The following is a 26,610-nucleotide window of genomic DNA, read 5'->3' on the forward strand; positions in this document are numbered from 1 at the left end:
TTGCCATCTTACTATGAGCCAACAAAGCCTGTGTGTAGAAGGATGAAGGAGCATGTTCAACATGACAGTTACAGGTTATGTCTGAAAATTGTTTTCCTAAGCATAGTTAGCCAGCCTGCTCATGCCCTGGCACTGAGGAGGAAAACTGCTTACCTAGCATGTACTGTAAAGAAACTACAAGTGTGGAGGACAAAGGCAAAACTATGTATGGACTTTAAGGCAGCAAAACTCCCTTTGCAGGGTCTAGAAAAGTCAACCATAAGCAACTTTTAAGAATCATTTAAATAGTTTTCATGACTGTATTTCTCCCTTACCTCTTTTGACATGGCTCCCATGATGCCTGAACAGTTCTCCTGAAACTAGTTCAGCCTATGAGGCGAGGGAACATTGAAAACACGTACAAATACACACATAAGAATTATCCTACCCTCTCCTGACACACTATGTCAGCATTGAGCACATCCAGTAGAGCTTGAAAGCAGCAAATCACAGTGCTGAGGTGCTCCATCCTTACCCATCCAGTCCTTTCCACCAGGTGCTCCAAATCTCCTCAGTCTCAGCACACAGGGAACTGCTGGGTTTCAATCACATGGAAGCCTCTTGCACAAAGCAGGAATAGGCAGCCCAGGGTAGGGAAGGGCTGGAGACTCTCACAAAGTAATAATAAAAAGCAAAATGGGATTCATAGTCACGAAAAATCACAATCACATGCCATTCAGCAGCCCATTTATACTCTGCCATCACTGAGAGCGTTATGGTGCAGGATCCCAATTCCTTGGCTCATGAAATCAGCTCACCCACAACAGCTTGGTGCCTGGGAGCTTCCATTGCTCCACTGTCCCCCCTTGCATTTTATGCCCTCCAATTCTATATGGCTGCTGAGTTGTTAGACATGATGCTCAGCACGTGGCAGCTGTCAGCATACGGCAACACAAGGTATTTCCCCCTCAAGGCAATGGAAAACCTACCTCTGCACTTAACATAGCATCACCGCTGAAGAGATCTCTCCATGCAAGCCCTTTTATCTCGTTATGCTAAAACCAGCCATGGCTATTTTCATAATGCTCAATGCTCCCCAAGCAGCACTTAATATGACTGTGAAGCTTTAAAATGAGATCTAGAAAATTGCATTTGCTAGTATCTGTTCAAATGTAAGCCTCATTGGACTAGGATGGAGGATCCCTGAAGGCCAAATATATTATCTGTGTCTATAGAAAACAATTAAATAGTCAATTTTAAAATGCTCCAATTAAAGTCTTAATATGCATGCATTTCTGATGTTATCAACAAGCTTGGCAGTCTTCAATAAGCTCTTTCAAAATATCAGTGCCTTCAAGCAAAATAGCTGTGTTTTGGTTTTCCTCCATCCTGAACAGACTGTGAGCAATTTGCATACACTTTTTAATAGTAAAAATACTTTATCCATACTATGCATCTTCTGTGCTATGAAATCCATACACAAATCTTACAAAGCTACATAAAGCCCCATACAGATTTACTCTTCTGCCCATAGATTCGTGGCTGAGGATAAAGAATACTGCCACAAAAGCCTGGGGGCAGGCACATAAAACCCAGTGAACAGGGCTTTTGTACAACTTTATGGAAAGGTTTCTACCTGTATTTTAGATAATCAGATTACAGAGGGATTTCAAAATTAATTTCCTTTTTGGGGGAAATTCTGTGTTGTGTGTTGGGAATAACCACACAAATTGAACACTGCGAATAAACTCTGGGTTTATTGAGGTCACTAGAGCAAATCCTACTGATTGCAGTTGAGCCAGGGCCTCGCTTTCTGAGGAAGTATTGGGAAGAAAATAAAGTCAGACTTCTGGAAATAGAGCAGAATGCCAAAAAGCCATTTCAATTTTGAACACGGCCACACCACCATGTGAAAAAGCAGCTCCTTGCATTGCTCCCCACTGATTTGTTTGCAATTGTGGCAGGCTTAAAGGCCACTGCTTTTCACAGCAGCCAAGCACTGCTAAAGGCTTCAATTCCTACCTCACCTCTGTGCCAGGATCTCAGATTCCACTGACTGCTGAGCTTGGGAGGTCACAAAAGACCCTCCTGTTTACAACAATCTCAAACAGCTTTTTGAGGAAGCACAAGCTTGTCCCCTACTGTAGGACGAGCAGTCTTGCTTATCAGCAGCAAAAAAAAAGCCCAGACCAGAACAAAACCCAAAAAACAAGCCAACTTTTGAGCTCGCACTCCTGAGAGCTGAGCAGTCAAAAGAGCTTATTTTAGATGGGACCTTGCCTTCGTGAGAGGCAGTGTCTGTCAGCTCCTCAGGAGTGTCCAACCAAGTGGGAAGAGAGTCTTCTACCAAGCAGGGTCTTACCTGTGAGACAAACAACTGAATTCAGCTCTTGGGCTCTTCTTCCTCTCAAACCCAGAAACATCCTACCACTTTTTTCCCCCTTCCACTTCAACCCCCTTTTTTGCCCTAGTATAAAATACACAGATGCTTCTCTGCTTCACTAAACAATGCTAGAGAGTGACACAGATATCCCTAACATCAATTTCCAAAGTAAGTGTCCTTATACTTCTGCCAGATTTCAACCAGAAGCACTGAATGTCCATCTGGATGAGATATGCCGTCCTTTATTCATCTTGTCCACCTAGCTCTTACCTATTTAGCAGAGAAAATGAGGCTGCTAGCAGCGCCAATCTCTTCTAACACACATAGCTAGACTGCTGCTGGGGTCCTTTCTGCACCGAATCACACTAATATCTACCACACATCAAAAAGCTGTTACCATTAGTACAGAACAAGGCACAAGCCAGTTCCTGTTTGAAGCCAGCTCCAAACTAAACAGAAGCACTGGGCACTTAGGAGAATTTGAACTAAGAATGTAGTGGTACCAAGCACTGCAGAATTCTAAAACTACAACTTTCCAAAAGTGCCAAGCTTGGAGTTTGTATATGTAATCAGAATTTTGGATGAAGTTTCAAGGTGCTGTTCTTATTGGGAAAGATTTCCTCAATCAAATCTTCATGTGTCTATATCACACTGTGGAGTATTTCTTATCATTAACTAGTAGTAACTGAAAGGTTTCGGAGATAGACCTCGTGGAAACAGAGCTTCAGTTTCACTGACCATAAAAGCATTTAAAATGGTGTTTCAAAGCTCCTGTAAGAAAACTGTTAAGTACAAAAATAGTCAGAATTCTGAATCATATTCCATAATTAACTCTTAAGCAGAGAGCAGTCTCTTGGCCCTAACTGTGTCCTTTATTCTGGTACAGCAGAGACTGAAAACCATCACCTTTCCCCTGCCCACTGTCTTTCAGAATAAACACGACACCCTCCCCCTTCATCTCCACATGATTTATAGTATTAACAGAACATTAAAATATTAATGCTAGCAGACAAGGTCTGTCATAAAGCACACAAATGAATTCATTCACTCTAGCTCATTAGCTTAATCGTCGACCTTTTCACAATGTAACTGATTAACATTTCCATTGTTCTTCCTTGGTGTTTTTGTTTTTTTTCCTTAGACTTTTACTTCTTTGGGGATCAAAAGATCTCTGAATACATAAGCTCAACAACTATCTATGCACAACTGTACAACAACAGAAATGCTAACAAAGTAAAGGCTTTCACAGCTCATGCTTCAAAGATACTGCAGGAAACAACCATTTACGAACCACTTTTATTTGTATGTTTAACGTGATCATTCACATTCATGAGTCCAACAAGATCTGCACTGTGACATTAAAGATACAGTACAATAACATTCAACATGAGGTACTTCATATTTATATATATCTGTCCTTTATAAATAATGCTGTAAGCCTGCTAAGATCAAACACTGCTCCAGCACAAATAGGCGCCGGGACCTGAAGTTAGCTGAGTTTATCACAACAAATGATAACAAAAATAAATCCCAAACCAGTTCAGTGCAATAAGCATGTAGAAATTAAAATGTTTAGTTAAATACTATTTTAGATATGCAGAAAGTATATTCCACTATACTCTCTTATCACAGATTCCACTCAGCAGGAAAAGCAAACATAGAAGTAGCGAAGATGGCCAGGGACAGTTTAAGACAGAAGGATGGAAGGATCTCTATTAACATTATGCTCACCTTCCAGGTTGATACAGCTGATACTTTCAACGTGTCAATCAATGTATCCAAGCTTGTATGCTACTGCTAAAGAACAACCAAATCCATACTTAGACACCTACTTAAGTGCCCTGATGTCCTAAGGTGACTGGCACTGGCCACCTTATATGCCAGTACTTGTTAGCATCAAGCAGCATTCAAAACCAAGTCGTGCTGTAAGCATGGAAAGGTGTTTTGCAGTGCTTATGTTTAACCCCACACTGATTATTTACATGCACCAGCTCCTAAAACCTGGAATGGACTCAGAGAAATAAGCTAGAGATTGCTTTCATCCTACTTCATCAAAAACATTTCAGAAGAGTAGCAAATAAAAAATAATAATAATTAAGCAACAGCTCATTTTCTACTCATTACAGCTACACAGTATTCTGATCTCCCAACATCCATTCCAACCAGTGAAGGTAGCAGAAATCTCACCTCTATTGGCAGGTAAGTAAAAAACCAAATAATACATTTTAAAAAGTGAGAACCCAAGCCTAGCTATAGCAGTGCAGTACTCTCTGCCTTGTCCCACCAGCTGAACTACCTCTTTTTTTCCCCCAAACTCAGAATGCAGCTTGCTACTGCAAGCGACTTGTCAATCCGATCATCACTCAGAGTAAATACATCTACATCAACTGCTTGCCGTAAGAAAACGTCATCAGCTGATTACTGTCTTTCTCTGCTCTCAAATGTATTTAAGTAAATGGAACTGCTGCTCAGCTGTTGCCTAAAAGTAGATGACCTCATCACAATCTCGCAAGTCCTTTTTGCAGACTCTACAGCAACTCTTCCTCCAGTCCATAAAATTATGCTCAATTTTAGGCTGCAGATCTAAATATAATTAACTAGAGGGATTTTTTGTTTTAATCTCCCTGGGAGTTTTCCATGTAGCATTCTGTTTAGATTTCACTAACAGTCTGGATTATGTACATCTGTTACAAAAGACCAAAACATTTTTCTGTGGATTTTGAGGGCATTTACATTTCAGAAAGAATGCTGCTCACACACACACATATGTACAGATGGGTATAAAACATTAAACACTAAGATGGTTGACAGTCATAGATCTTGCAGGGCATTTTTTCCACCAGGCTCTCCTTTTGTTACCTAGAAAGAAGATTTGGACTTTGGCCAGAAACTTGATGTCTGTGCTCCATTTTTCTCTACTTGAGACAGTAAAGAGATATTGACACTTTATGATGGTCATGGGCCAGGATTCAAACTGTCAAGAAACACTTAAAGTAATAGTATTAAACTGGTAAGAAATCATATGAGAAAAACATTTTTATTACAAAACTGACAAGTGAATTTAGAGTTATGTTACATTAATGTGTTGACATACTATAACATTAATCTTCAGTCTGTGGAAAGAATCATTTGGTCCTCTCGTTTCATTAAAACATACAGAACAAACAGAATCCACTTCAGAGATGAAATAAGAATGAGATGCTTTACAATAGGTAGTGTCCCTCTGAGAAGCAACTGGCCCAATGCAATGGTTAAGGATTTTCTTATCTTTAAACAGTACCTGTATTCCTTATTTAAAGTGGTTTCCTTACTGGGTAATGGAGTCATGATCCCTAATTCTTTTCTAAAAATGATACAGACATATGACAGGAAGTTGAAAACAAACAAACAAAAAACACCACAAAAACCCCAAAATCAGACACAGAGTTCTGCACCACAACCCTCCAACTGAAGTGTAACCATAAGCAGTTATAAGAGATCCAATATTAGCACACCAAAGACTTCCTCCTCCTCCATGTTATCTGATGATATATACTAAGCATAATATGGCCACAGTTGGGCATCTTCCTGTCATTGTCTATATTTCTACTGATAATGTGCAGTAATAAAAAAGAAGTAATCTCATTTTACAGAAAAAAAAGTTCAAGGCAGGATTGGTACATTCTTGTGTTTCTCTGCTTCTACCATGTTTAGGAGGAAGTAAAAAAAAACCAAAGAGAAACAATAAAGAAACCAACTCAAAATAATAATTAAAAACCCCTCCTGCACTGAATGGTATTCATTTCTATTTATTGAGCAAGGGTTCAAAACAAAAAGCTATTTAAACAGAAAACTGACTTCAATGTAGCAAAAACTAGGTCATGGGAGTAGAGTTTCAAGAGCTGCATATACAATTTGAACATGTGCAAATACTTCCTTGCCTTTAAGGTGGGACTTCTGGAAAATGAACTCTGAGGGCAATTTGCCAAGCCCACTGTAAACATGTCCATACTCTGTGGACATGGTCAGCGTGCTGTATAGCTTCCTGAAAGCTGCTTGCTTCTCTCCATCTTCCCCTGCAGCCGTCCCAAACAGCTGGCCACAGGAGAATCTCACAAGATGAAGGTTTAAACCTATGCTTTTTCTGTTTACAACTGAAGCACTTCTTTCAGCTCCCATGATCAAAAGCAGCTCAGTTTGTTGGAATCCCTAAAGTCTGAAGAGGAGACAGAAGAGAGAGCTGTAAAACAAGGCTCTTCATTTTCAACCCCAACCTCCCCAAATAATTACAAGCTAGAAGCAGGAAATGGAAAAAGAAAACAGATCAATGAAGACAGTGTTTAGTGAGATAGAAGAGGAGGACATCCTCTGGTGATTCACAGGTGCATCAAAGAGTCAGCATCATCAGCAAAGAGGCACCACTCTTACAAAGCCTTTAAAACTTGCTTGCTCCTAAGAGCTTCCAGTTTGAATATCACACTTAATCACCAACAATGCTACAAGTATAGCAAGCCAGAAACTTGCCCACGGCGTGTAATTACATATTACCTGTACTGATCACATATCTGCAGATAAAAAGCTAAGTGTCAGTAGGCCTGAACCAGACAGGTTCTTCATAGCAAAATGCCTTGTCTCCACACATTGTCATTCAAGCATAAAATATGAGTTCAGGAATTTGCCCTCCCTGTACACCAGTGCCGTTTGTACTGTCTGAAGAGCACTGAAACTGAACAGTCACCTTCCCACACTGGACTTCTGTCATTCCTTCTTGTCCAAAATAGCTGAGTTCATTACCATCCAGAATCACACTAGCCGTGTAAAAGGTGTCAGGCTCAATCTGCACTGGGTATTCAAACCACACGGGAAAAGTGTTACTAGAACCATCTGAGAAGTATTTACTCAAGTTCTGGCCTAGGATAACTCCTTGTCGTTTGAGTTCGATCTTGGCGCTGTACTCTGCTGATCCACAGCTGGAACCATACAGTCCAAAGCCAGCAATAAACACTCTCTTATCAACAGCAAACTGGATGCTGTCACACCGGCCCCTGTAGCGCCACTGGTTGCTGCGGTAAGCGCAGGACTGGAAGCGGTGGCACCGCTGAGGAACGAGGCCCTTCCGGGGCTTGCTTACAAACTGCAGCTCTGGCTTTTTGGCAGCCGTGTACCAGAGGAAGATATCATTGGTTTCGTTGAGCGTCAGAATCCCGGACTGGGCGGCACCATTGGCGAAGTCATCGAGCGCCATGGTAGGGATGCGGATCAAGTAGAGAGCCTTCCCCAGGACCTTGCGCTTGTTCTCGATGGTGGCCGTTAGCTCTTGTCGCTGACACTCCACTTCAGCCCAGTTCAGAGCCGCTTCAAACACAACAATTTCTTTGGCATTCAGAGTCTCCCTTCGGAGAATGCTTTCAAGCGTCTGAAAATCAATGTCACAGAATCCCTCGGACTTCAAAGCCAGCTCAGCCTGGGCATCAATCACTTCCCAACAGCGCTGGGTCAGGTCAGGTTCCTCGAACAAGCAGCTCTGGGAAAGCAGCACGCAGGCATTCTTTGCACTTAGGCTTGTCTCTAGAAAGTTGACGCAGGCACGGGCAAGATGAGGGACGATGTACTTCTTGGCAGCATAAAGCGTGGCCAGGACGGTATCTGCAGCCAAATCAATTTCATCACAATATATGTATCTAAAAAAGAACACAGGCATGTAATACTGCTGCTTAATACAAACGGTAACTTGTCAACATCACCTGAAAATTATAAACAAATAATATCTAAATGGCTCCCCAGTAAAACTAAGCAGTACTTTTGGGGAACATAGATTAAATCCAGAAAGAAAGTAAAATCAATTGTATCACTCACGCAAGACCATGCAAGAGAACAGGCTTAACTCTAAGGTGAATGAAAGTTCACATTTGGGGTAGATGCCCTGTAGGCAATAGTTATGTTTACAAACTATGGCCCCTCCAGCTCTGTGTTCCTTCCATAAATGCTGTGGCTACTGAGAGGAACTCTGCCCCAAGCATCAGCTAACACAACAGTCTGGAACACATACCGCAAAGAGCACCTGGACTGGATGTCCTACGATGGTGAAAGGAGATTTATTGAGGAGCATACATATACATAGCAATAAACCCAAGTTTATTAGGAACAACTAGGCAGTCCAAGAAGAGAAATGCTATGAAATTACGTCAGGTGCGAGCCAGTTTCCTAACGAGGGAGTTGTTTTTTGAGAGAAATGGGGTGTGTGTGTTGTGACTTTTTTTTTAAAACAGGATGATGAAGCCTACAGAAGAGGGAAAGAATTCTAATTTGCAGATTTCTTAATGGTTATAACATCCCAGCTTCACCAGCACAAGTGTTTTCTCTCATTCTCATTGCATAAGGAGGAAATAAAAAGCTTCACTGCTAGGCTCGTATGGTGGAAGAGGAGAAGGCGAAATTCAGTTTATGTGACTAAACTGCTAGGATTCATTGCTCAGAGAAATGAAGCATTGTACAGTTTGTTCTTTTTATTATCACATGCTTCAGGGCCCCATTTGCAGCTGGTGAATGCAATGTGATAAAACCATGCCAAATGCAATTTTACTCTTCATAGGGACAAGCAAGTTGATGGTTATGGTTGATAAAAGAGCCTTCCTCCAGCAAAGCTGAAGTTTTATGCGACCCTGTACTAAATGAAAATTTTCTAGCTAGCAGCCTTCCTGACACAATGGATTTTTTTTGCAGAACAGATGTGTTTATGAAGTGGAATTAGTAACTACAGTGACTTAATGGTAGTTGGAAACATCTTTATTTGTATTTTTGCAGATGCAGGGTACTATCCTCCAAGCAAGACTTAGAAAGTGTGCTCAGAGCAGATATTGCTTATGCGATACTATAAAAATCTAAGAGGTCACAGAGGAAAAAATACTTACACACACCTGACCCTTTTTACTTTAAATCTGTATTAACTTGGTTTCAGCTGGGCTACTTTGAACAACAGGAAGCACACCTATGTATCACTGGTTGCAGGCTTAGCAATGCATCAATTAATTTTTATGATTCTCCTCATTGCTCTCCAACTATTTTCTCTGTTCTCTTACTTCTCTCTGCCTGCTAGTACAACAGAATGATGACATCTGTTCTAAAATGAAATAGTACAAAAGTTGCGAGGTTAATATTCATGAAAGTTAAGAACTACTATCACTGATTTACAACAGACACAGAACAGATTGGGTGTCAGCAACATTCCACACTCCTCACTCTACCACCGCACCTCAGTTCTGGTCTGGAATTACTGATAGCCCACTTGCACTCCGTTCTTAAGCAGAGGATTCTGCTAGACCGCAGGGTTTGATGGTATAGTTACACATTCATCCTGGGCTAAGATGAGACCACAGTTCTGACATGAACAGTCAAGATTAAGATAAGACATAATACACTAAAGACACCAACCCAGCATGTCAGCTAGACTGTAAAATGAATCCTATTTTTAAAACTGTGGAAAGCTATTTTACTGAGAGGAACATTAGTATACCTCTACCAGTTGAGCTATTATTTCCCATGTTACATCTGACAATACCTTGTCTGATGTTCATTGTCAGAATGCCCACTATATAGTAAAGACAAAAGGTATTTATGCTGCAAGAATTCACTGTCCGGGGGAAAACCCCCAAACAACAACACTCCCTCAGCACCTCTCTCCCCCACCCCCCGCCCCACAAAAGAACCAACCACAACAATAAAAACACCACAAAAATCCCAACAAAAACAAACAAGTAAAACCCCAAACCACAAAAAAAATCCACAAGCAACAACACCCAGCAACAAAAAAAAACAACCCACAAAACCAACCAATAGACCAACACAAAAACAAACAAGCAAAGAGAAAACCTATCACAACTCTAAAAAATCCATGAAACCAAACTAAGTGTATTTTCTGATAAAGACTATGATGCATCCCTCCTGACTCTGTAAAGGAGCATATGAAGGACAGCATTGGTTTGGGATAAGTCATTTCCTTCTGTAGCAACAATACCATAAGCCTTCTGCCATCCACTGCTCACAGAAGTTGCAAGTAATACTCAGGGGGATGACCTCCCAGGGCAAAAGGAGTGAAGGGGGGCTATTGGCTTCCCCAGATTCCACCCAGTGCGACACATGCCCTGGATCCTGCAATGAGCAGAATGCTGCACTGCTGAGCAGTATCCCTTCCCCTTCCCTGCACCAGCGCAGCTGCAGACAACCCTGGTGTCTGCAGGCACAGGAGCACTCTGCAGGCTCAGGCATTCTTCATCAGTGGAAGTTAGCACTGCTGAGGTTAGCTCAGCATCCACAGATGTAAACTTTTTGTGTTCTTTTGTTTTTGTGAAATCCAAGAAAATGAAGAAGTCTGTGGTTCTAACCAGGCACTCAAACGTAGTCTCCTAAATTGCCATGGGGTAAATAACAAGGCAACACCTAGATACTCTACATACTCTCTTTCCCAGGTTTATTCTCTGAATGACAAATTCAGAAAGCTGCCTTTTTTTTTGCCTTTTTTTTTTTTGTTCTCATGGTAAATGCTGTTTAGCCACAGGAAAACAGATCTGCTGCTCCAAAAAACAGAGGTGTCCAGGGGAACCCAAGTATCTTGTATTTGTGCCTCAAAAGCAAAGCACAAATCTGAGCTCTGAAGAAAACATCTGCAAAGTGAGAAAGGCCCAAAACAAGGATGTAACTACATAATGTTTTCTGTCAACTTCAGATTACAGGTCTTTAGAACCCTGTGTCACTACACCTGGCCATTACTGGCATTTGCACAGAATGTTTCTGATGGTCACAATAACCTTCAAAAATACTAAGCAACAAACTCTACACGCAACTTTGAATGCTCATCTGCAGTGCCACTGAAATGTAAAACAAAACCACCACCTAACACCCCTAACCATTCTGTAATCAAAAGCTAGTCAAAACAACCCATGAAATACAAGAAACTGCTAGTGATTATGCCATCACATGCAAGAAAACCAGCGTATTAAAAGGATCACTATCAGATGTATATTCTTTATCAGAAAGCAATGGCAGATAATAAAGCTGAAGGGGGAAAAAAACCTCAAAGGTGTAGCAGTTCTACGATAAGGCATCTCTCTTTAATGACAGCTTACAGATACATTCAAGGACAAGTCAGCAGGGAAGCTGCTTCGTTATGCTCATTTAGGGAAGACTTTCTCATGCAGTTTGCAGGAAGAAAAATAATGATCAAGTAAATTGACTGCTTTCCCTCGTTAGAGCAAACCCCCTATTTATATGTGTACAGCCTTTTTATCACTTTCCAAATGCATCAGTATGATACAGGAGAAATTTACATTTTAGAGTCTACATTCAGTAACTTGGGGTTGTTCTTTCTAAAACAAGACCTGCACACAGGAAGTTTATAAAAGAGCTGGAAAGATACTCAGCAAGTCAGGATTTTGGTGGGTTTTTTTTTGAGGGGGGGAGGTGTTTGTGTTTTTATGTTTGTTTGGTGAGTGGTGGTTTTATTTTTGTTTGTTCTAACTTTCCACTATGCTTGCAAAGTACAACAGTGTTATTTTGGGTTTGGTTTTGTTTTTCCCCTGTTGGCTGGGTTTTTGGGGTTTTTTGTTGTTACAGCTGACAATTCCTTTTAGCAGCTCCGTTCTTTTTGGTAACTTGTAGTAACAAATCAGATCAATAGGCATTACAGTATACAACGTGCCCAAAGATCCCTTGCCAAAGTCATTATTTATAGCTGCCTACATTAGTCTAATATATGCGTCCTCAGAAGTAAAAGAGGAGAGCAAAATGAGACAAAAGTTCAACATACTTGAAACACAAAAAGAGGAGTATTTTAGAGGACTGCTTGCTTTCTGTTAATACAAAAGCCTAATACTTTAACTATGACATTACCAATGCATGTATACATCATAAAGGAAACTTATCCAGCAGATGAATGATGCTTACTTCAGCATTGCAAGAAAAGCAGCAGGCTCAACATCTGGTATACGGATTTCATCTTTGTCCTCAGCGAGCTCTCCGTAAAACATCGCATGGAACACAGAGCTCCCAACAGCCAGGACATACTGGTGAGAAAGGGAAATCTTATTTCATGCTTTAAACTGAAAGCACTGCCAACAACAACAATGTGGGATAGCCAATCAGAGCATACTGGGCTTCACTGACAGATTTGATTGACACTTCAGTAAGAAATGAAGTCAAAGCTAAGAAGAGAATTACACACTTCCCTGTTTTTCACTCTCATGGGTGTCTATGCATTAGCTACTGGAAAATCCACCACAGAATTTATCTATTTCTAGAAAATCTCAAGAGTAATATTAATCAATAGCACAAAGCAGTATTACCCACTTTACAATGACTGCCTTAGAACAAGTATACTATTTAAGTGAAAGCACAAAGAAAAGCAAGGGAGAAGACTATTCTACTTCCACACTATTCCACGTTGCCCTTTAAAACACAGGATGATTGCTGTCCCAGAAGAGCTGAGTCTCCCACGCTGTGTCCCAGTGTAACCGTGGGAGCTCTCTGGCTATCCCCACCCAAGCTGATAGTGCAGCTGTTGCTTACTTTGTGTCCTGGGAGCCGCTGGGTCCCACCTGGTGGCCCGACCACAAAATGAACATCTGCCATCAAGTCATTGTTGAACATCACTGCATTTCTACAAACAGAGGCAGCATGTTAATTTATGGCACCCAGTAATTTTGTGCTTGCCCCAAACCCGAGAAATTAGACTTTTTTTTAACAGTGTAAAGTTGCATGTTAGTAAAGAGAAACACGTCACACTTAGTTTTAAGCTACTTTACACATCATCACACAAATATATCACAGGAAAAAGTAAGCAGAAATGGGGGGGGAGGGGGCATGTCTGTGTGCAAGAAAAGAAAAACCAAAAAACATCTCTAAACTCATGAGAACTTTTCAAATCAAAGTCAAAATCATGTATCATTGAAAACCCCCACTAAGGTCCAAAAGCAAACCTTTATGGGCATGCTGCAGCTTTTACCAATGTTTTTGTTTAATCAAGATAAACAGCTGCACTGTCTGGAAAAAAGGGTATTACAGTATTTTCCATTACCAAAGTACTTGCTTCACACACATGCAGGAAAAAAAAAGAACTGTTGTTTTCTTCAGTAAAGAACTAAATATATGCACTATAAACATTTTGCTCCTTTTCAGCACTCCATTCAAACAGCAAAAGAGCCTAGAACTTACCTCTCTCTGATGGTTGGATAAAGTCCTTGCCAATTAGGTGCTGGAATAGTGTTGTTGTTATTGAGATTTTGCTGGTGGTACTGCTGGACAGCAGTTGTATTAGTATTAGCTGGTTTCTTTCGGGGAAAAATATCAGCAGCCATCTTCTTCTTCTTTTTGGTCTTCAAGGTAATGATTTCATAGCAAACTGGAGGCAATTTGCTGCTGCTACTGCTGCTGCTATTTCCCTTCTTAGAGTTCTTCTTGGACCTGTTCTTGACTGTCTCTGGAAGCATCAAGAAGAAGGTGAGACATTTCATGTTCTTTCCTTTCTCATCTACCATGAGTATACTTGTCTGTAAAGCTAGGTAGCCTAACTAGACAGGAACATTTAAGAAATGCACGTGGAAGCTGTTAAACAGGGAGCAGCAGTTTGCTTCTTTTCCAGCAAGACAAGGTGACCTTTCAAGTGCACCGAGTTAAAAAAACCAACAAAACCAAACAACCGACAAACCAAAAAAACCCAAATTGGCGTTAAGTTTGATCCAGTACTTGTATCGTTAAATACATCCCCATTATTCCTGCCAGTCTTCTTTCTTTCCAGGTCTCCTGATGAGGAATCGCCTGGAAGCAGTGCACCTTGCGAGGAGGGCAGGCGTGCGGCTGCAGCGCCGGCGTTCCGAAGGGAGCTAGCGAGAGGCGCGGGGCAGCAGTGCCAACCCGCCCCGCCAGCCCAAGTTGTGCGTTGCAGGGACGGGAGCGGAGTAAGAGCTGCAGCCCTGCGGATGGAGCCAGGCGGCGTGCGGAGCCAATGGCTGAAGTCACCGATGGCGATTGGAGCCAGGCGCACAGTGACACCTATTGTAACGCACCCGCTCGCACAACACAGCCGCAGCAGTTGCGCTCCGGATTCGCGCGCGGCGCTAAGCGAAGAACAACAAACGGCATGGCACGAACGTGAGCGCGGGGGCTGCCCGCAAGCTCGCTGCTTCAGCTCTCTGCATGCTGCTTAGCGTCTCACAGGCAAGCAACAAAACGTTGAAATCTGGCAGAAAGATTTATTTGAGTCTTTCTGTGGGAGCGACATCCACAGGCAGTCAATATTAGCATGACTTCGTTTGTCTCTAGTATTCCCACAAATCCCTGCCCCAACAGTAGTTCAGCCAGAGGAGGCTAGATACCAGAACCAAATTAAAGCTAGCAGCTAGCAGCAGCAAAGACTGCGATGCAGTTAAGCAATCCCCTTCAGCACAGCTTCTGCTCCAGTATAACATGAAGAGAGATGAGGTCACAGCTTCAGCTTTAACTCCTTATGTTTCTAGATAACGTAATAGCCTTTGACAGGAGTCCCAAATCACTAAGCAGTGCTAATTAAGCCCGCTTAAACCAGACATGGCTGCACCACAGCAGAAGAAAACTTCTAGATGTGCAATCAGATTAATGTAAACCAGAGTGAATATATTTAATCAATATTTCAAAGCCTTAAATGAAAAAGTCTGAATGATTTAGAGAGTCTCAGGCAGAAATCACTCCTTGAGATGCAAACACTGATTTTATCCATGAATAGTTTCCACAATAAAAAGGATACAGGCTAAGACAACCAAGCCATTTAATTAGGAAAGAAGATTAATTTTCAGCCATTATTTTTAGATCAGATTTCCCAATGGCATGGAAATAAAAACACACTATTAAATGTTACCATTTCACATCTCAAAACATTGGGAGAAAATAAAATAATTATTAATTCATATTCTAAGTTGCAAAGGAAAAAAAAAATCTTCGTTTTCAGAGCAAATTCAATAACTTTTAACCTTAATAAGTTTTGCTAGACAGGAGTACAACAGATCAAAGGTTGGTGGAGAGTTGTCTAATCTTGCTGAATGTTACTCACTGAATGCTATTCACTGAAACACTGCAACAATTGCTTGAATCACAGCTATGGCTGTGTAAGGGAGCCTCAGAATGTCTTTAAACCTGAAACTGTTCATTATGAGGTCTGCTTGGGCTTAATACTCCATATATTAAGAACTAACTAAACACCATGGCAGTTAGCTATCTCAAGACTTCACTGCATCAGTGTGAGATGAGGCCGCTGTATCTGTCCTCTTCCTATTAAGTCACTGCTCACGGAATGGGGAAACAATGATGCACATCCGTGCCTCAGCTGCTGCATTTCACAAACAAACATCTTAGTGCAAAATCTCCTTCACCGGTAATTTAAAAGATGATGGGTTATCCCTGGTGTGGCTGAAAGGCTGAGATACATTCCTGTATACATTGCCAGGAAGGTTATGTAATTTCCAAAGAAATCTGGCAAGATTTTCTCACTCCTCTCCCCAACTCTTCTGTGGTTTGTTGTTGTTGTTTTGTTGTTGGTTGGTTATGTTTTATTCTGCAAAAGACTGATTTGGAAGAGAAATGAACAACCTGAGCCATACTGTTTAACTATAGAAAGGTAAAATAAGGGATAAAGGAGAAACTCATCCCACAGATGGGATGTTTATAACTGCTCAGCTGAGTCTCTACAGGAACACAGGAGGTGTTCTCAGCTCAAAATCTGAGTTTGTTAGGCTTGCGTAATTACTTTTTTTTCCAGCTTAATGTAAATTTCCAGTCCCCCTCGTTACCAAAATAACCCTTTTGCCACTGCATAGGACAGATATGTCAAAAGGAAGAAGCTTTATAAAGAGACACAGGAAAACCATGCACTGCTCTGAAAAACTGTGTCTCAGCACTACAGTTGGCAGAGGCAAAACAAGATTCACGTGAGATCTGATTTTCATTTCATAAATCTATTTTATAGATTAAAGTGTATTAAAAAAAGATATAAAAATCAAGGTCCTTGTACAGTTTTGCAAACCATGTGACCACTACAAATCCAAAGATTAGACACACATGAGACGTCACTGGGAGGCTACAGAAGAGAAAGAGACTGGTCAGCTCTGTCTGGGAAACTCAGATCATAAGCACAAGCCCACAGGAGTTCACCATAGGTTTGGGTTCTGCAAAACATGTATAGGATACTGTGATTTTGGGGAAAACATGGAGGAAGAAGCTGCAGATGAAGTATGTTCTTCCTGAATCCACCCCACTAAATAAAAGTGTAACTGCTATCTTTGCCTTCTCAAGCCACTCACCAAAAGCTGATCTGCTGTAACTGCAAACCAATGCTGATTTCACAACTGATTCCAACAGTTCCTATGAAAAACTACAAACCTCTTACAGGCTTTAACAGCACCTTCAACTGCACTTCCTCAGCTCAGGAACTACATCTCCTAAACCAATCATTAGATGCATGTAAAATGAGGAAAAAAAGCCTCTGAAGAATTAGTGATAGTTGCACTCACTCTTTCTTTTTTGGCAGCAACTTTCATTTACTTTCCTACCACATATTTTTCTTCTTCTACCATATGCATGCTGTTAATTAATTTAAAACCCAACCTGTCAGTGTCCAGCAAAAGCAACCCATCACCTGCTGAAAGTGAAAATCCCAAGGTGAAATCAGTCTGCCTGAGGCAACAGGACCAAGGAAACCAACCTTCTCACCCAAAGATGTATCCATTTCTGATAGCTTATTACAACATGTTCCTAATAATCTTCAGCAGTTTTCATGTTTCTTCACTAATTCTGTATTAACAGAACCAAATTTCATATATACAACTTAGAAAAAGGCAAACAGTTCCTCAAAGGCATGTTATTCTTTATTTCACAAGCAAATTAATCAAGTAAGAAATATTTTAACTTGAAAGGCCTAAGAAATTCCACACTTCAACCTAAATGCTGGCCCAACACAAACCCAAAACTCCAGGTGAAGAATTAAACAAAGGAATGTATTCTCAAGATGAAATACTACAAATCAAGATATAAACCCCTATCAAATTATTAGAAGCAAGTTACAATCCCCTGGAAATCACCTCCTGACTAAATATTATGTACAATTGAAGCACTGGTTTTGCTGTTCAAATCCAAATGTGTGCAATATATCTGTAATCCCAAGTTTCATTTATCCCTTAAGACCATGATATATCATGACATCACTGTGAGAGTTGGCACAGGAGTCACATTATAGCCCAACAACATTTAATAGTACTACTATAATTATGTCTTTCTAAAGGTGACTTCCCATTGAGAAATCATTTAATTTCCGGGGATGATGGGAATGTTCTTCCTCATATTACATCAGTCCCTCCTGCTGCAATAGCAAGTACACCCACATTCTCTATTGTTGGGTTGCTTCCCCCCTCCTTCTACTGTGTTTTGCTGTCTCTCTCATTTACAGGTCCATTCTTCATGTAGTAATGTAAACCGGACAATCCTATAGAAACTCAACTTTGTTCAAAATTCCCCACTGTCTGTTACAAATAAGGGAATGACTTGCAAGTAGGCAATGACAAAATGCATATATTTATTTTTGTGAAGTTGCCAAGGCTCTCCCCTGGCAGTTCTGCCTATGCAATATTAACATCCTCTGTTTAAAGCCTGGATTGCCCCTTACAAGGAAACAAATTTCAGATTATATACCTCGATTAACCAAAATATACAGTGTTAGAGTTTAACAAATCTACCTGTCCACTGCTGGTTTTCAATTGGTTTTAAGCACTCACTTAAAAAATGGAACGCTCAAAACAGAAATCAAAAGACAAAAGCCTCAGCAAGCCCAACCCACCAAGCTGAGGAGCCTAATTCTGTTTACCTATCTATGAATTATTGAGTTACTTTTAAGAATCCTTCCTAATCGCCATTCCAACCCTTCTGATTGTAAAAATTCTCATTTGGAAGTGGCCTTGGAGCTCTACTCTGGATTTCCTCAAACAAATCCATTACAGTTGACAAACTCTTCAAGTTTCCTCTCTCCCAAGTTTTTGATCTGCAGTACTGAAAGTAACCACAACTGCCTCCCCTTTTGACTGTTAAATGGAAAAGCTGGCCTTGAAGCCTCACTCAGCAAGGTCATCTACAGGGGGAAAAAAAGCAACAAGACACACACAAAAAGGTAACAAAAAGCAGGGAGGAAGATGGACAATACTGTAAAGACTCAGAGAACCCAAAATACAGAGTAAAAAAAAGGAGAGCATTTCTTTCCCACAATGCCAGGTATCTTGAACTACCACTACAAGCTCTAAACTGGAATCCAAAATAGCTAAATTGTGTTTTGCTAGAGGTCTTATGCTACACTGGAACATACAGGATGGCAAATATTCTTCTTAACTGACTAGTGTTTAAAACATGAGGATTTAAAGACTTGGCATAATATTATCCACTAAGATAGTTATGACATTACTTTCTTAAATGCCCTTAATGCTTTAATGAAAACAAAACCTGAATGCCCTGAGCAGCCAGGTCAACATAAACTTACGTAAAATTGCATCTTAAAGGAATATTTAGACGTCTTTTACTTTTTCACTCTCATTTGCTAGCATATAAGCTATGTCTCCACACAGCACTTCTTTGTCTTCCTACCAAAAGCGGTCTTACCCTTTTTTTTGTCTTTTGTATCTGCAAGCGTTTCCATTTTGGTTTTGTTACAACAATATCCTTTCTGGAATAAAGCAACCAAAACAAAACATTGTGTTTAAGAATAACATTTCGTTCTATGTTTACTTGGAAATAAACATCCATTTTCCTCCTGTGTGCATTTCACTTCACCCTCCACAAACCTGTTCCTACACCAAGGACAACAATCCCACCCTGCCATTTCTTTCCTGTAAATTTTTTTTGAGTAGCTGCTTAAACTTTGCAGTTTAACCCCAGTGAGGGGTGTGAAAACTTAGTATTTATGCCCCAAACATAACACAACAGACTTCTCTACACTGTTGAGTTTTGCTTTTAAAGTTGAAGGGCTTGTTCTCAGCTGGGTCAAGATAGATACAGCTAGAACAGAATAGAACAGAACAGAATAGAACAGAACAGAATAGAACAGAACAGAATAGAACAGAACAGAACAGACCAGACCAGGTTGGAACAGACCTTCGAGATCATTGTGTCCAACCTATCATCCAAGGCTACCTAATCAACTAAACCATGGCACCAAGCACCCCATCAAGTCTCTTCCTAAACACCTCCAGTGATGGTGACTCCACCACCTCCCCAGGCAGCCCATTCCAATGGGAAATCACTCTGTTTATGAAGAATTTCTTCCTAACATCCAGCCTAAACCTCCCCTGGCATAGCTTGAGACTATGTCCTCTTGTTCTGGTACTGAAGTGAAAAAGAAGAAAATGTTTACAATTCTCTTGTATTTTCATTCTGATATCAACCATACCTTGTGGATGAATGACAGCCCATATAAACCACAACCATAGAAAGAAAGGCTTATGTTTAAAGAGCCTACAGTGAACAACAAATTTGATCCTTTTACAACGAACTGTCACACAAACATCATCATAATAATAAACCATCTTCTCTGCCACTGTAAAGAAATAATGTGAAATGCTTCATTACAACTAAAAACATGTTATTTTACCAGCCTGCTGAGACACGTTCCCCAATGTCATAGCTTGAGAACTGCAGGTAGAAAATATCCCAGAGCAGAATTTGCAATTTATTCTATAATTTGCTTCTTGAATAGTTCAAAGTAAAAACAAGAATTATAAATTAACTCTGGGATGAGCAAACCCCTACAAAAGGAGAATTCAAATCAAGGTTACGGGAGACAAACTGTCTTTCAACTAATCTAACAGTGACAAATTATGCATTTCTTCCCCATCACAATACTCTAAGCTTGGACATTCCATTTCATGTGGAGTTTTGCTCTTGACAGTTTGTGGTGGCACAAAATAAGCTCTTTCCTAGTAACTATTTTTTTTTTTTCCTTTTTAAAAAATTTATTTCTAACCATGGTACTGCAAACCTCAAAGCATTGAGCCCTTTTTCTAAGACAGAGGTCAATTTCAACTCTACTCTGCCTCTTACCAAAACTGACTTACAAAGGAAAGATCAGATAGCTCAGGAAATTGGTAATGAGATACAGTGGTTTTCATCTCTAGGTCACTAATTCTAAATTGACCGAGGTCAACAGTAATCAAAAGTCGTTAGCATTTAATGATCATTCAGTGCACTGTGAGACAGAAGCTAGTGATCTTAGTGCACTTCAACAAAAAAACAACCCGCTACAATTAGTACTCACATGCTCCCTATTTCAGAGGAGAGACTGGAATGGATGACTACAGACAAAACTCCCTATCTTACAGACAGATCCTGCTATATAGAGAAACTTTGATACCAATTTTAATTTGGCTCAGAAAGTATTCTCTATAAACCAAATAATTACATTAATATAGTCTAAGTAAAGGGCAGGCTGTAAGATGCCTGGTTCCAAAGTGTCTTTGTCCCTCCCCACGCAAAACACAAATGCTTACACAAATAAGACATTTTGTCAGTGAGTAGTGAGAATTGATGGTGCTAGAAAAGAAACTACCACAGGAACTGCATTACAGTGTATTATGTTGCCACGTAATTCAAGGACTGTATTTTTCATGTGCAGATAACCTACATTCTCCATGTCAAACCACAGTTTTGAAACACCCTGTGGGACTAAAGAGGGGGAGGGTGTATTGCTGCTACCCACATTATACCTGTTCTGTGACCTGCAAACCTCAGTCTCCTGGGAGTGCCATGCTACTAGCACCTTTCAACAAGGTTAGGAAAAACAGAGGGGACTTTCAAAAAGCTTGGTTAGGTGTTGTAATACAAATATCATTAGAGTCTATCATGGGGAAACTACATCATGCCAAGCTATAGTTTTATACTTAGTGAAATTTCAGGAACATGTGACCTAAAAACCCAAAGCACATCATGTGTTTACAGCAGAAAACCAAACCTGGAACCATTAAGTATTTAAAATGGAGAAAAACTGGCACAGCTTCTTGTTCCCACTACATTTTAAGTAATAAAAGAGGAAGCTTACCCCAGCTAGAGAAAGAGGAACATGTCAGTCCAATGGCAAATCAAATATCTGATAAATGAATTCTCAAGCATGCTGGCTCTCACTTCCCAAGCGGGACCCAAAACCCACAAGTAACAACTCTTGTAATGTTTTTACAGTTGTTAGTAACCCACATTTTAAGATATGAGAGACTGGTTGTTGTCAAAACAAGCTGCATCCACGTAGCTCAAGGAATAGAGCCAAACATTACACCCATTAAAATGTGCTGCGCTGAATTATCTTCCTTTGCCATGTGTTGAAAACTGCGAATCCTGTTACTTGCCCTTAACTTTGCTTCCAAACTCTCAGAGCGGTTGTATGAATGGCTCTTCCACAGGGCCATTAAGATGTTGCCAAAGTTTTATCTTATCAACTGTTTTAGAAAAATCAGATTTCCTTTCCTTTGTCACTTGCCTATTCTTTAGTTATTCTTTAGTATTTCAGTCAGTTTCTCCACTTTACAAATGAATTTACAAGATGAACATATACATACTCCTCAAAATCTGGTTTCAGGATGTATTTTTAAGCATGAAGACATACTCATCTTAATGTTGGGAAGATCTGCTCTCTTTCACAATAACTGTTTCAGAGACTCTAGGACATGTCAGAACTTGAGTAGAGAAAAAAGGAAAAAAAACCAACGAAGGAGCAAGTAATCAAACACAAGAGCATAATTAAGGGACCGCTCAAGGTAAATATACATACACATTAGTTGTATGTATTGTTAAGTTTTATACATAAAACCTTTATTTGTTCTTGGTATACATGGAGTAGCATCACCCTGGTCTGTTAGGAGAGTATTACTGAAGACAACAATGAAATGGCACTATGAAATCAAAAACACCTAGGTACACTTTGTATACTAAGTGCATTCTATTACCCTAACATCACATAGTACCCATCTTGAGCTACATTCCTTGACAGAAGCTGTCTGAGCAGAGATTTCTTTCATCTCCAAGTTGAAATGTATGCTGAAGACATAACCCACTAAATACACTTCTGCTGTAAATAACACATGGCCAGCTTCAGCTTCTCCCCAGAGAGTAAGAGTAAGGCTTGTACTTTCCTCCTCCACTACCTGGGCAAGGGGTCATGTCATCACATAGGACATTATGGATTAGATTTTAAAGGGATTTCATTCTGTCAGCTATTGCAAGCCTATATCCAAAATCTCACACCTATTAGGCATAAACAAACAAGTGACCTGACTGAAAAGGTGCTTTATTTTCATACTCTCAGACAACTCTCACAAACAAGCATGCCTAGAGCAAACAAGGAGGTGGCAATGCTGTAATTCCAGCGAATGCAGGGTTTTGAAGTAGACAACTCCTTTAAATTGCTTTGGACACAAAGAGGAGAAACTGCAGCTAGGGTGGATACAGCGTGTAACCTGGTACATAAATATCCTGTCACAGGAGGATGTTACTGTGTCGTTCATCCCTGTACTGAACTGGTACATGATCCTGAATAAATACTTCCCCAAAGGGTATCAGGTAATCTCAGGACACAGGTAACAGGGCTGGACATACATGGTAATGTCTCAAGACGACTTCGAAATCTGTTCCTGCAATTCTGCACTGCACATACCCACAACAGCCAGCCCACATTCACAGATCATCAGTCTGCATTTTAAAAGGCAAACATTTTCCAGATGTTGCACTTTCTTGGTTTTCTTTTACTCTAGCTTGCTGAGTTATCAGTGCAGCAGGATCACAAAACATACAAGCTAGACCTGGAAAACAGGAAGTTCGCAAATTCAAATGAAGCGAACTTTTACTCAAGTTCGCCCCTTCTCAGTTTTCTGACATATACATACATAATGTGGTTTTATAATTAAGGCACAGGATTGGAGTTTAACCTCACAGCAGAAAAGTCAATTTCCACCACACAAAGCATTCCTTCCAAGACTCGCTTCTCTTATTGGCTTCTTTTGCTTTATCCACTCTTTGAGACTGAAACTGCCGCTTATCACATATCTATATAGTGCCCCACATAATAGGGCTTCCATGCCAGCTCAGGTATCTGAACATTTGCTCACGTAAAACAAACAAACAAAAAAACCCAGCCAGCAAGGTTGAAGAGGGAGCAGAGATTATCACAGAACTATCTTTAATTATCAGAGAACACTAATGCTGGGCATGAATGACATTCTGCTGCAAAAGCAGCATCACCTGCACAAGTTCACATGAGCGAAGACCTAAATTTCTCCTGACAACATACAGCCTACCATCATCAGAACTCTAGTTTTAATTGTGTACCCTAGTACTGATGCTTTCACGGTAAGTTAACAACTGTTTGGTAACTTTGGAAACAAGTACTTGGTTACAGGCTGTAGCAAACACAGTCCAATTAATTAAAAATACTGTTGCAACTTGCACCTTTCTTTCCTCAGCCTTAAAGGGCAAGCTAAAGGAATCACACATTGCTTCTCAAAGGTGCTTCCTCCAGGGCAGAATCGAGGATCATGGGAGGAGAAACACAAGGAAAGTTATTGTGCAGTTAGCTGCAGTGTACTTACTGCAGGATTAAACAAAAGTACTCCACTCTACATTCAACACTGACAGTCCTGCAGAACTTCCTTCAAATGAATGAGGCCCTCAGACATTTGCTCTGCAAAGCTAAATTACCCAGTAAACACAAGATACTCTGCACTGTGACACACTACTTTCTGTAGGAAATTGTGAAATCAGCTCTTTCCCACCAAAACAAAGTCATTTTGAGCCCGACTTCAGCATAAAAGGCAGCATCCAATATAGCATTGTATAACCCATAACCCAACATCACCTCTCTCTACAAATACAATGAGAAAGCCCAGGATGTGGATTAAAGTGTGGCACAAAATTTACATGCACCAGTACTCTTCAGATGAGACACAACCAGTCAGTTGTTTTAATTAGGTATGTTAGCAATTATCATTTTTAGGAATATTTAAATATCATAAGAATTAACCCAAACCTTTTCCAGCCATTACTTTCTCCTGTTTTAAAACACACCCCTGCTGTGGAAACAGTACAGTCAAACATGAACTTATAAACCTGAACGTTATCACAGGTGGGCTTTCTCAAAACAGTACATTGTAAAGGTCAGACATAAGACATGTACCTAAGGTAGTTTGGCCAAGTGTGGGGAAGTTTATTGAACTGATACTTAAAATATGTCTTCTTTAAAAGAAGCCTTACTTAAGCAGAAAAAACCAGCCCAAGTCCCAACTTCTAGGTTTATATGACTGTGAATTTTCCCAGGTGGATGCACCAGCCTACACCCCCTGCCCAGGCGGTCAGGCACGCTGGCAGAACCTGTCCGAAGTTCGCTGCTCTTCACACTTAATGTTTTATCCCAAACCACCTGACCACTTAGAGAGGTTTATCGCCCCTGGTTCGCTTCCAGTACTACAACGAAGCCAACCCGCTCCTGCACAAAAGGCAGCTGCATAGGCTCAGGGGGGGGAAAAGTGAGGATAAACCCTCTAGGCACGGCTGCAGACACAAATGATGGCCTTGGTCAGGCAAAGCCCCCTTTCCAGGGGGGCTCTGTGTGCCCAGTGAACCGACCGCTTCAGCGTCCGGCTTGTGCGGAGCAACCGTTCCCCGCACGAACTCTCCCTCATCTCTCTTCCCAAGTTTCGCGGCGAGCGCTACCAGCGCCCGCTCCGCCTCGCCTCTCACGGAGGTGTCCCCGTAGGGCGGCTAGTGACTACCAACCGCCTGCCCGCCCGTCCCGGATCCCGCGCGGCTGCCACCACAGCCCTGCCCGCCCACCGCCATCAACCGCCGCCACCGCCCCGACGCGCCCCTTGCTGCGGCGGGCGGCAGCTCCCTCGCCCTCTTGCAGCGCCCGGGGCCCGGGGGGCCGCCCCGACCCCCTCAGCGCGCCGCATCCCCCGCCCCGAGCGCGGCACGACCGTGCGTACCGGACGCACTGGACTCCGCGCGCCCGCTTCTCCCCCCCCCCGCGCTGACCTGAGGGCGCTCCCGGGGCGGCGCGGACCCCTCGCAGTAGCATGCGCGACCCCGCCTCGCGTACGCGCCCGCTCGGCCCACACGCACGCGCACGCGGCGCACACCTCCGCCCTCTATCCTCGCGGGCGCGAGCTCGCAGCCCGGCGGGGCGTGGCTGCGCGCGAGCTCAGCCTACGGTGCTTGGGGCCGCGCTGTAGAGCGAGGCCGCGCCCGGGGGGGTGGGATGGGGCTTTTCTCGCGTCCCCAGCGCTGCTTTCACGCCTCCTGGGGGGTCAGCGTGCGTGGGGGGAGTGCTGGTAGCAGGCGCAGCCGGGCGTGTTTCTCCACTCGGGTCGAGTTTTTCACTCAAAACTGCGCTCCCGTCGTATGAAACGGCCCCCATAGCCAGCTGAGGGGCGTGGTGCCCCGGGGGGTCACGGCAGCACCCATCATTTGAAGTTTCACCACCAAAAAACGGGAGTTTGGCACCCCAAAAAACCAACCAAACAAAAAAAGGTGTCAAGCTACCTTCTTTTATAACTCAAAGTTCCATTAGTACCTTAAATGGAAGTATGTTTCTGGCTTCTCACATCCAACCTCTTTCAGGATTTGCCTTCTGAAAAAAAAAAAAAGTGATTACGGAGTCACTGAATCATTTCAGTTGCCAAAGACTTGTAAGATCCTTGAGCCTTTAACTCCCAACTCCATCCCTGTGAATATAAGAGCTTACCATTTCCTTCAGACAACAGCTTTATTTGATTCACAAGGTTGTAGGGACCAGATATTTTGCCATATAAAACATTCTGTTTGCCCATTCACCCTTACTTCTCCCACACACACACCTCAAGCAAATAAAATAGAAGTAAACCCTACAGCAGAAACTCCTTTGCCTGCATAATCCACATTTCATCCCAGGTCCAGCAGCAGGTAGCCTGAGGAATGATGAACCACTCTTTTCCCCTCACAGTTTTTAATTCTCCTAATAAACCAAATCACATAGAATAAACTGCTTTATTTATTTAGAATAAACCAAACCAGGTTGGAAGAGACCTTCGAGATCATTGTGTCCAACCCATCAGCCAATCCAACCCACCCAAACAGCTAACCCATGGCACCAAGCACCCCATCAAGTCTCCTCCTGAACACCTTCAATGACGGCGACTCCACCACCTCCCCAGGCAGCCCATTCCAATGGGCAATCACTCTCTCTGTAGAGAACTTCT

At 41.6% G+C, this 26,610-nt stretch overlaps 1 protein-coding gene across 3 annotated transcripts; it reads right to left on the reverse strand.

The window, feature by feature from the left end:
* Positions 1-3,639: 3,639 nt before the first annotated feature.
* Positions 3,640-25,505, reverse strand: BTBD3 (BTB domain containing 3). Of its 3 annotated transcripts, none has more exons than XR_010989134.1 (5): positions 13,547-21,400; positions 12,902-12,992; positions 12,281-12,399; positions 6,890-8,022; positions 3,640-6,557 (listed from the first exon to the last, which is right to left on the reverse strand). XR_010989134.1 is itself a non-coding variant. In XM_068153163.1 (5 exons), the coding sequence occupies exons 1-5, from the start codon at positions 25,449-25,451 to the stop codon at positions 6,990-6,992; spliced, it is 1,551 nt and encodes a 516-aa protein (XP_068009264.1). In that variant the 5' UTR covers positions 25,452-25,505; the 3' UTR covers positions 3,640-6,989. The 3 variants fall into 3 exon arrangements, 2 of the variants coding, with proteins under 2 accessions (XP_068009264.1, XP_068009263.1); XM_068153163.1 differs by adding an exon at positions 25,409-25,505 and having other exon boundaries at positions 3,640-8,022; positions 13,547-13,811; XM_068153162.1 differs by having other exon boundaries at positions 3,640-8,022.
* Positions 25,506-26,610: the final 1,105 nt, after the last annotated feature.

This window comes from Melanerpes formicivorus, unplaced genomic scaffold (genome assembly GCF_026170545.1).
Source record: "Melanerpes formicivorus ecotype bairdi unplaced genomic scaffold, bMelFor1.0.p_v2 SCAF_25, whole genome shotgun sequence".
Lineage (NCBI taxonomy): Eukaryota > Metazoa > Chordata > Aves > Piciformes > Picidae > Melanerpes > Melanerpes formicivorus.